Here is an 11145-nt window from a genome sequence, read left to right as displayed (position 1 = left end):
TTTTGGCCAAAGTCGCAGTTAAAGTTTGTAATTATAAATAACTAGCTCGTATAATCTTTATTTAATTGTATCAACTCACCTGTACAAACATTACGTACTATAAGATCAAGATAATACGTCATCAAAGAAAATTACTACGATAGCTGATTGGCTGTTGAAAATGACATCAGCTGGGTCAGCCGTTTCATTGGTTGAAATTTAAATTGTGTCACATATAAAACATTGTCATTGGTTGAAATAAAACAAATTAGGACTGTATAAAAATCGTTGATTTTATTATTAACATAACATTAATTTTAAATGCATCATCGTCATGATATTATTCATTATAACAAAAATATTATTAAATAACACAGATGGAAGTATTAATATTAACAATGATAGCTGCTGCTGTCTCTTTCATTTCGTTGATGTTTGAAAGAGATAGCCGTACTCAGACGTCAATGAACTAGTTTTATCCAGATTTTGGACCGTCAGAAAAACAGTGTTGTGATATAATTTTTTTTAAATAAAAAAGTAAAAATTTGCATTAAAGTTATTTGACATCTTAGTACGACTTAGCGTTTAACTTAAAACTCGCTTAACTGTTTGTCAGTACAGTAATTATTGTCTTTTTTCAGTGAGCAATCAAATTAGACAGGAAAAAAGATTTACATAGTCCATATTGCATCTTGCTATATTATGCACAAACAATTCTTAATTATATATATGTATATTTTTTTATTTGTATTATACATACATTTGTTCACTTTAATTTCACTTCCAAAGTCCCTATAACACATTTTCAAGATTTTTAAATCAACATGGTTATTTTTATTATTATATTACAGTTATTTGAAACATGTTATTTTTCATGTCTTTTGTTATTTGGTGGCTCGATATTTTGACATTACTTTAAATAACTGTAATAATATTTTCGATACACCATAATGAATGGTTAAGTATATCTCGACTAATTCAAGGTCAAAATTAGTTTACCAGTGGAAGATATGGTGTTATACCATCACTGGCAATAGTCCATATGGTACATGATCACCGTTACATATATAAATACTAATGCACCACTATATTTGGAAACTAAGATGTTATGACCCTTATCGTTGGAGTTACACTGGGTCACTGAAACACAACAATAAGTGTTTGCTGGTTACACAAAGCCAAGTATTTAGCTCACATTGACATTTTATCTTTACCGCTTAATCTTAACTTAAAGCTATAAACGTCTAAAGCAAATGACAATCCATACCATCAGAATCAGTTATTGATAAAGCTTAAAGAAAACTTTCAAATATATACAGATAATATTAAACAATACGCCTCTATTGCTAAAGGACCGAAGTACATTTTGCCATTTACAACATTTTAAAAAGTATCAAAGTATCGTACCACACATCTTAGATGTGTCATCGGCAAATTCAATAAAACCGATTACTACCGATTTACACAACCAATAGAAACAGCTCCCTATCGCGCCATCCGACGCTATTCGTCGCTATAGATTCTCGCGTCAGTTCAAACCGAGAAAGTGAGTGCGTGTGAATTGACGAATATATAAGGTCATATGATATTACAAGTTATTACGTTTGTGTAAAGATCATATTCGCATGAGAAATGAATGTTGATAATTTGGGATAGCGTACTTAATTCGGATGTGATCGGTTTTACGAATTTTGCCTATAATACATCTAACTTGTGTCGTACTATAAGTAGTAAGTTTAAAGTTACTCATACGGACAATATAACAGAAAAGGCATATGTTTATTCTGTCTGTTTTGATATCAAAAGTAACGGTGATTGATATTAGTCCTTTTAGTTTTGGGCCAATTATTTATTGTATATAACTCCCTGATATTTAACAATTTTCAATGGTTATTGAAATTCTTATAGAACAACTAACTGTCTATTCCGACTTTGCATGTAATTCATACATAATTACGCCTTCCACTTCAACCCCTCCCCCCCCCCAATTCTACGTTAAAATTCTTTCTCAGTGAAAGGTGAAAAACTATGAAAAATATCATTCACATCTACAGATTCGCAGATCTCATTATAAGTCAGATATTACACTTATATACATATATAAATGTTGATATAGATGTTTGTATATAGATATATTCATTACTGTGATTCTAAATGTGATGTAATAAAAACTGATACATTGTCAAAACAGTAATTAAATTGAGTTAATTATATAAAACATAAAACTATCTTTACACCTGTATACATAGCCATATGTTTACTATATATACAATAATATAACTACTACACGAATAAAAATAACATATAAAAATCCGTATTTACATTATATAATTGACTTTTAAAAAGTTCGTATAAATTTTCTTTATATAATAGCTGTCCCACCCATTTGGGTGGCAGTCTCGATGTCATTTATAATTTCACGATAAATAAATCACACAAAGCACATTCAAAACATATTAATCGATCCTAAGATTAAGGCTAAATAATTATCTGTAGCTAATTCCAATCAAGGATGGAATACTTCCAATACACTATGTAGTTCTATTTCATGCCAAGAGATGGCGTTACTTGTAGGTTACTTCAATAGGCTATTTGAATGGTTTAAAATCCATTTTATATTATTTAGTAGAGGTTAAGGAACCCAGTTAAAGTTGTTTTTTTAATCCTAGTACATATTTGCCGAAAAATATCATATAAAAAATTCCATATTTAAATAACGCGCGAAAACGCTACTTGGACAATATGGCGCTGCGATGGTGTCGGTAACGTCACTTTGCTGTATTTTAATCTGTGGTACATATAGTAGAAAAGCAAGGTTTACAAGAAAGTGACTTCATCATAAGCCCGGCCAATCAGGAGCGTTTTGTGTGACGTGACAATCGTTTGAGAAAATGCAATTTTATTTATTGGTTTTTGAATAAATTAATTGTTATTTTCAAGTTTCATTAGTAAATAACCATTTTTAAACTCATAATCTACACTGATTACAATAATTTGTCGAATAGCCTATTCGATAAATCGCAACGATTTGATTTCTCTTATTAATAATTAATAGCTATATGTACTGTACATAGTTAGTTTAAGTACTTTATATTTACTTTAATTATACTTCCAAAGTAACTATGATAGTTTTGACCACCAAATTGAATTTCATAGATTATTCAAGCTTTCGACCAATGAGATCGCGTGATTTCAAGGTCAAATGTTGCTATTGGTCCTTTATCCTCTCGTGATTGAAACAGACTACAGATAAATATATAAAAATACTCGTTTACTTAATACATTGTTTAAATTTATAATAATTCGATGGATCTTGTATAGGAGACGCATTCGTTGTTTAAAATTCAATAAATATTACAAAAATATACAAATTAAATCTCATAGAAAAATACTTTTAATACTTATCAAAGGTTAGAAAATATTGGACGCAATAGATTTAAAGTACAGTTATAATATAGCTGTCTCTTTCTATATAATGATGAGGGAAAGAGATGTATCGATGTTTTTTAACTCGCTATAATATATAGCAACTCCAAATATCAATTCATTTGTATATTATATAGGATGGGTCTCCCATAGACATGGGAAATATAACTATCGCTAACATATCACATGGGAACTAAGACTGTATGTCTGCATGTATTAAAGAAAGCATATTATTCAGTACAAGATTATGTAGATAATAAATTAGCGTGGAGTTAATACTTTTTGATTTCCAGGATATATTGCATACATATATAATTGTATTTAACTAACATGACTGTATTTTTTAAAGGTTGAAAAAGAGTAACTACTGTGTTTTTTGCCGGTTCTTCTCGGTAGAATCTACTTTCCGAACCGGTAGCTTCACTTAATTGTTAAATGACGATTCAAAAGTGCTTGTAAAAGCCTACTTGAATAAAATTTATTTTGATTTTGGTTAAGAGCTATACTTTTTTTATGGTATAGGTTGGCGGACGAGCATATGGGCCACCTGATGGTAAGTGGTCACCATCACCCATAGACAATGACGCTGGAAGAAATATTAACTATTCCTTACATCGTCAATGCGCCACCAACATTGGGAACTAAGATGTTATGTCTATGTCTAAGATGATATGTTATACTATTGTTTATTTAAACTTCTTTTTTGTATAACATACTATATAATATACAATCGAATCGATCTCTCGTTTAAAATAAGTATAGAAACAGTCTTATTATATAAACAATACATAGTATATAATACTATCTTAAATATCTAATAAAATAATATTATACTACTTTTTTATATAACATAAAACTTAATTAATTTTTACATTCAAATAACTAACGAAAGTTATATCTTTTTATATAGTGTATGTTGATTTATAAATTCGTTGTCCGTTGATTTATATGTTATAACATATATTATATGTTATGACCTGTAGTAGGGGGGGCCCCGGCTCACTGTGTATGTGGAGAGCGGTATGCCTTTGGTTCCGTATATCGGTTCAGCGTTTTCATATTCGACGTCGTAGTAAATACCGGTTTGATTCTGGAAATTATTTTTGATTTATTAGTTTTACTGGAAAAAAAACCAAGTGGTTAGAACGCAAGCATCTTAACCGATGATCGCGGGTTCAAATCCAGGCAAGCACCGCTGAATATTCATGTGCTTAATTTATTTGTAATTCATCTCGTGCTCGGTGAAGGAAAACATCGTGAGGAAACCTGCATGTGTCTTATTACATAGAAATCCTGGCACATATGTTCCAAATCTCATGCTTCTCTTCTCAAAGGGAGAGGAGACTTCAGCCCAACAACAACAACAACAGCCTGTAAATTCCCACTGCTGGGTTAAAGGCCTCCTCTCCTTTTGAGGAGAAGGTTTTGGAACTTATTCCACCACTTTGTTCCAATGCGGGTTGGTGGAATACACATGTGGCAGAATTTCTATGAAATTTGTCACATGCAGGTTTCCTCATGATGTTTTCCTTCACCGCTGAGCACGAGATGAATTATAAACAAAAATTAAGCACATGAATCAACGGTGCTTGCCTGGATTTGAACCCGCAATCATCGGTTAAGATGCACGCGTTCTAACCACTGGGCCATCTCGACTCAGACTTCAGCCCAGCAGTGGTAAATTTACAGGCTGTTAACATACATAACATACAGCACGAAGCAAATTTGACTCGAAAATTAATGATTCCTTTGAGTTCAAGATAACATACTATTATTAGTTTGAAATCTACATACAAATAATTAAAGTGAGTTTTTCGGTGTTTCCTAGGTTTCTGTAACAAACTTACGTGCATACTCCTCGCCCGGGACTTGGGTCTCGGCACCAGCAGGTCGGCGCGGTCCTGCACGTGACTGGACGCCTCCGAGCTGGTCGAGTCAGTGGCCATGTGGTTAGTGTAACCTGTTAGAGAAGACATATATTGCTAGACATATATATGAAAAGACAATTGCATGGGTAGGAGATGGGAATGGATAGAGTAAGGAATGATTACATAAGAGGAAGACATTGCTATATATGTATAGACAATTGCATGTTATGAGAATGGATAGAGTGAGGAATGAGTACATAAGAGGAAGTTTGAAAGTGGCAACGATAGCCGAGAAGTTATAGGCTATCATGTTATGGGCTTATTATGAGGAGGACCATGTTGTGAGGAAGTTCTTGAGCATGGATGTGGATGGATATAGAGGGGACGATCAAATAAACGATGGATGGATTGTGTGAAAGAGGATATGGATTTAATGTTACTTGTAAGATGACGTCTGACAGAGAGGTAGGGAAGAAGACAACTACCGACCCCAAGAAAAAATGGGATAAGAGCAGAAGGTTGGTATGATACGATATCATACCTTAACTAAGTAGCGTTTCCAAGAAAGGAAAGTTATTAGGAAGTAGTGATTCGACTATGTACACTAACATATTGAACTGATGAAGTAGTTTAATATGTTATTATTTAATGATTACTTGGTGGTAGGGCTTTGTGCAAGCCCGTCTGGGTAGGTACCACCCACTCATCAGATATTCTACCGCCAAATAACAGTACTCAGTATTGTTGTGTTCCGGTCTGAAGGGTGTGTGAGCCAGTGTAACTGCAGGCACAAGGGACATAACATCTTAGTTCCCTCATCTCTGATTGGCGAAAAAATATCTCATGAGTTGGTAACTACCCAGACAGTCTGGCACAAGGATCTATCACCAAGTAGCTTCTTCCAAGCATTTGTCAAATTCCAAACGTTATCAAAAATCAATAATTTGAATTAAATAGAGGATCTTACTTATGATTCCAAGCCCCGTTTTTAACAATGATTGAAGCAGACATATATTGAGAGGCAAAGTTATATTAAACAGAGGATTTCAAACATTGATGATTCCAAGTCAAACTGACATACAGGGTTATTGGTAACTCGTTTGGCATTTTTAAATTTGGACCGATAATTATTGTTTAAATATTGACAAATAACCAGTGTTTAATCGTTTTTATGATACAAAAGAAAAAAATAGATTTTAATTGATACTTTTTTTTAAATAAATTTTTAGTTGCATTTTAGACAAATTTTGAAAAAAGCTAAAAAACGTGATAACTCAGAAATGGGTGACTTTTGGATATGGGGGTTAAAATAATTGCAAATAGTTACCCCTATCACCTCCTAACGGATATACGTCGAGTTACCAATAACCCTGTATATTGAGAAGCATAGTGTTACCGTAGAGTGGGTGGTGCGCGGCGTTGGCGCGTGACGTCACAGTGTTGAGCGTGCCCGTCAGATGACCGCCATGCAGGCCCATTCTGAAAACAGCCGAGACCGTCAGAACACTTGCTCTTCACTATATCCTTAACTGATTCTGAGGTAATGGAACACAAAATATTGGGTTTTTTACAATGATATTCTAATAAACAGATATGTTATATCCATACTAAACAACAGAAACTGTGCCGCGCCTGAGACCGTTTATTTCACATTTCGTTACAAGTAAAAAGATAGCTTGATAAAAACAATAATTAAAAAGGGATAACTAGATGTTTTAATTATGCAAAACGTATTACTACATAATTATGATGTATTATAACGTATTACTGGCATAATTATGATGAAAACGACTAAGGCAAACGTCCCAATTAGGACGTTTTCTAGTCTTCACTTTTTGCGCGTTAATGACATATCTGTATACTAGAACATCATTGGTTTTCTTGAAGAGATGGCCAATCAGTCATATTGAACAGTTAGAGTAAGAAAACCTTCGTCAGTTTTCAAATTAATTCCTTTATCAAGTCTTAAGCTCTTAGTGCCTTTTGAATCTAAACAACAAATAATTGCGACGCAATATGTCATTCTCGATCGGTAAAGCAGATTATCGCTCACACTGAGCACACGAAAATAGATCTTAAGGTGACGAACCTTAAAATTATCATACTTTTTTTACTAATTTAGTTTATTTTTTGGTATCAGTATATATATAATCTTAAGCTCTCTTTATTGTTATTTGTGGTGTACATTAAAACCTGTTGAAAACCTGAGAACCGCAGCGACATCATAATACAGTATCTATATATATCCATTACTTTTCTCAACAAACAGGCTATCTAATGCAAAGAGATTACTTCAAGGCAAATAAGTGGGTCTTGAGATTAGCTGGAGAAAACAACAAACCCCATAAGATCACGAATGCCTTTTACAAACGGTATCAAAAAGGTCTTCAAATAAGTGTGTACAACCAAACTCTTGAGTTTAACAATATAAACAAATCAAAGATTAGCTGCCTTCATTGCCAGCAATCAATCCAAACTAATATTATAAATGCGAAAGTAACTCTATTTGTCTTTCTCGCTTTCGCGCCAAAACTACTGGTCCACTTGAAATGAAATTTGGGATAAGGAAACACAAATTGTCCTGAGAAGGGACATAGGCTACTTTTCAACCGACTTCAAAAAGGAGGTTATCAATTCGTCTGTATTTTTTTTATGTTTGTTACCTCATAACTTTTCTCTGGGTGGACCGATTTTGATAAAAAAATTTTTGTTTGAAACGTAGTGCTTCCCGTGGGGTGTTTTTTGATAGAAATACTGTAGGGTTTTCTTGGCTGACACCGACTCCAAATATAGCAATAATTATAACCACGTTATATAATCGTTAATCGACTTTTAAGTAGTCTAATATTTTTCATTTCATTTTACTTAGGAGGACTCTAAAAAATATGTTGAATACGCAATTATTTTTATTACTTTTTAGTGCATATTCATTTGTTTTAAAATAGTGTTTTGTTTGAAGTCGGTTTTTCTTTTTGTTAATATTTTTATTTAATCAACGTTATATTTGTATACCAATCGTCAACGTAACATTTTATGTTAATTTGTAAATACATTTATATTGACTGATGTGGATACGGCTCGCCTTGTATTTTAGCTTTTTCCACAGTATAAGTAATATAGTATAACCTGGGCCCAAAAGATTCGTTAAGACGTAAATTTAAAGAAATTAAAATAATGATTGTTTTCGATAATGTTATGTATGTACGCAAAAACATAAATGATTTTCCCAAAATTTGTGACGTACATTCCATTAATACTGGGAACAAGAATAAACTTGTTACCTAGTACCCGATTACACAGAGTTAGTGACTCTTTTTTGGGGCAATTTATACGTTTTTACAACAGGATCCTAGAAAACGTTCCATTTTGAATTTGAGATTTTTGACTTTGAGTTTGACTCTATGCGCTCTACCCGCATCTAAAAGCTAAAAATGTCTGAAAATATTTAACTGATTATGATTTCCAACTTACCTAGGTAGAGGCACGGGGGGTAGTGGTGGGTACCCCCCAAACATGGCTGAGGACGGACGAGTAGCCATTGTTTGTGTGTGGTCAGCTTGCTGAAATGACATAATTTAAAGTGTTACCATTCATAGTTATTAAAGTAAGAATTGTCTTTGATATGATATTAATTATTTTATTTAACAGCAATAACAAATATATAATTATAATATCGTATATTTTTCCTACTGGTGGGCTATGACGATGGTTAAGGTTAAGGTTTTAAGGGAAAGTAATATTGATTGGCACTTCAAGTATTTTCTTTCCCACTGTCGGTAGTAACTTACGAATAGATATATGATCAACAATTTAAATCGAGACAACCAGTAGGAAATTTAACATTCATTTGTATATATTATACTCATCTATTTCGGGGCCTGATTATTATAAAATAATACAAAGGCCCCGAAAAAAATTGGCAATTTTCTCACCGCATAGTGGCTCGCTTGCGTCATGGCCTCAGCTATCTGCGCCCATCGCATTCTTTCTTCCAACGTTACCTGTAATTAACAAACAATTGCTTATATGACTATTAATAATCATAATAAAACTCTTGGATACAGTAGTTTTAGTGCCTCGTTACTCTTCCTTGGTATATATACGACAAGCTCATCATATATTCTATCTCCAATCACCAATACTTAGTATTGTTGTATACTAGAACATGAAGTTTTGTTTTGAATAATATGCTAAACGTACCCATGCCAAAGCCATATAATGGCATAAACATTCGGACAAATCTGGATTTTTTTTTTCTATTTCTATTTCACCTAGTCTAGTGTAGTGTAACTCACCTGGTATGGTGGTTGGCCCACTGGAGGAGTCTTCACCGTATTCGCTGCCATGTAGTTGAACACTGGGGACCCAACACCGGCCATCTGATCGCGAGACCACTTGCGGCTGAGGGAAATATTACAAATTAAAGAATATCAGATGTTTTGTACCTGTAATGTCACATTAGTCCATAAAATGGAACACTTTGATTTGTTATGATCATTAAAAGTTTTGAGGCCAAATTGAAATGGTGAGGCCAATTGATACGGTGGTAAGTAAACGTTAATTTTATATACGTATCTATATCATCATGCTGGATATAGTTCTCCCCAAAGATCGCTATAACGACCGGTCCTATGCAGCCCGTATCTAGCAACGCTGGACCAGCTTGTGGAAGGGGGGAGGGCTACCCACGCTGTGTCTTCCGGTTCACTCGATAACTCGTTGGAGCCAACGGCCGTCGATTTTTCGAGCTATCAGATCCAATTAGGTAAGTTCAACTTCCATAAAGAAGTCAACCGTCGAATCCAACTCGACTGGGTAGCGTTCGGGAATCTACGTGAAATCTTCACGTCCCATATACCGCAGTGTCTTAAGACAAAAGATATCTCGTAGGATATCCGGACAAATCTGAAAAGTTTGGATAGAAGGATTCTGAAAACCTTCCTCAATCCCAGATCCAGTCACCAAAGGATTTGATATTTGGCATCCGGAAAACCTTCTTCAATCCTCCTGCTCTCCAGTCAGCAATATCGGCATTTGAACGAGATGTACTTTTAATAAAGAATTTTCTCTATTAGTCCAAATTGTTGAAACATTCCACTTGAAATGGTACTAAAGCATAATTTGGAATAAGTGCCGAATATTCGCATAAATTGCGCGAAGGCTCCTGTCCTGTGCTACGTGATGATCCATGATAAGTGAACTGCAATCGCTGTTTAAAGAACGTGAAATTAAGAAATAATTAATTAACGGCTTTTCTGACAACATAAATGAGAAAGTCTTACAAAAACAAAGGCATTAAAACTTAGAAGAGGGAAGATTAAATAAACTTTACAGAGATGCAAATTTAAGATTTATTTTTTTAGTACGGCTAGCAATGATGGTATTTCACAGCAGCAGCAGGCAGCAGCAGCAGCCTGTAAATTCCCACTGCTGGGCTAAAGGCCTCCTCTCCCTTTGAGGAGAAGGTTTGGAACATATTCCACCACGCTGTTCCAATGCTGGTTGGTGGAAAACACATGTGGCAGAATTTCTGTGAAATTTGTCACATGCACGTTTCCTCACGACATTTTCCTTCACCGCTGAGCACGAGATGAATTATAAAGACAAATTAAGCACATGAATCAGCGGTGCTTGCCTGGGTTTGAACCCGCAATCATCGGTTAAGATGCACGCGTTCTTACCACTGGGCCATCTCGACTCTTTTTTTTTTGTACTTCACAAAAATTGGCACTCCAAGAAATATTACCCGTTTCAACACAAACCTTGGTAACTAAGAAGTTGAAGATGTCTCTTGTGCTGGAGTTACTGTCTCACTCACCTTTGGATCCGGTACTAAGAGTTGCTGTGACGCTAGAAAATATGATGAATAGGT

At 34.3% G+C, this 11145-nt stretch overlaps 1 protein-coding gene across 1 annotated transcript in view; it reads right to left on the bottom strand.

Moving 5' to 3' along the window:
* Positions 1–4286: 4286 nt before the first annotated feature.
* The window catches only part of LOC124541103, an 89842-nt gene continuing 82983 nt past the window's right edge, over positions 4287–11145 (bottom strand). The window contains exons 15-20 of the mRNA XM_047118931.1: positions 9569–9674; positions 9206–9274; positions 8745–8833; positions 6670–6752; positions 5253–5365; positions 4287–4495 (exon numbers count right to left, since the gene is read on the bottom strand). Coding sequence (XP_046974887.1) covers positions 4376–4495; positions 5253–5365; positions 6670–6752; positions 8745–8833; positions 9206–9274; positions 9569–9674 — 580 coding nt within the window. The 3' untranslated portion in view covers positions 4287–4375. The remainder of the gene's footprint in view (positions 4496–5252; positions 5366–6669; positions 6753–8744; positions 8834–9205; positions 9275–9568; positions 9675–11145) is intronic.

This window comes from Vanessa cardui, chromosome 27, assembly GCF_905220365.1.
Source record: "Vanessa cardui chromosome 27, ilVanCard2.1, whole genome shotgun sequence".
NCBI classification, from domain to species: Eukaryota; Metazoa; Arthropoda; class Insecta; order Lepidoptera; family Nymphalidae; genus Vanessa; species Vanessa cardui.
Note: the sequence above shows the minus strand (reverse complement) of the source record. Positions and strands in the feature narration are given on the sequence as shown.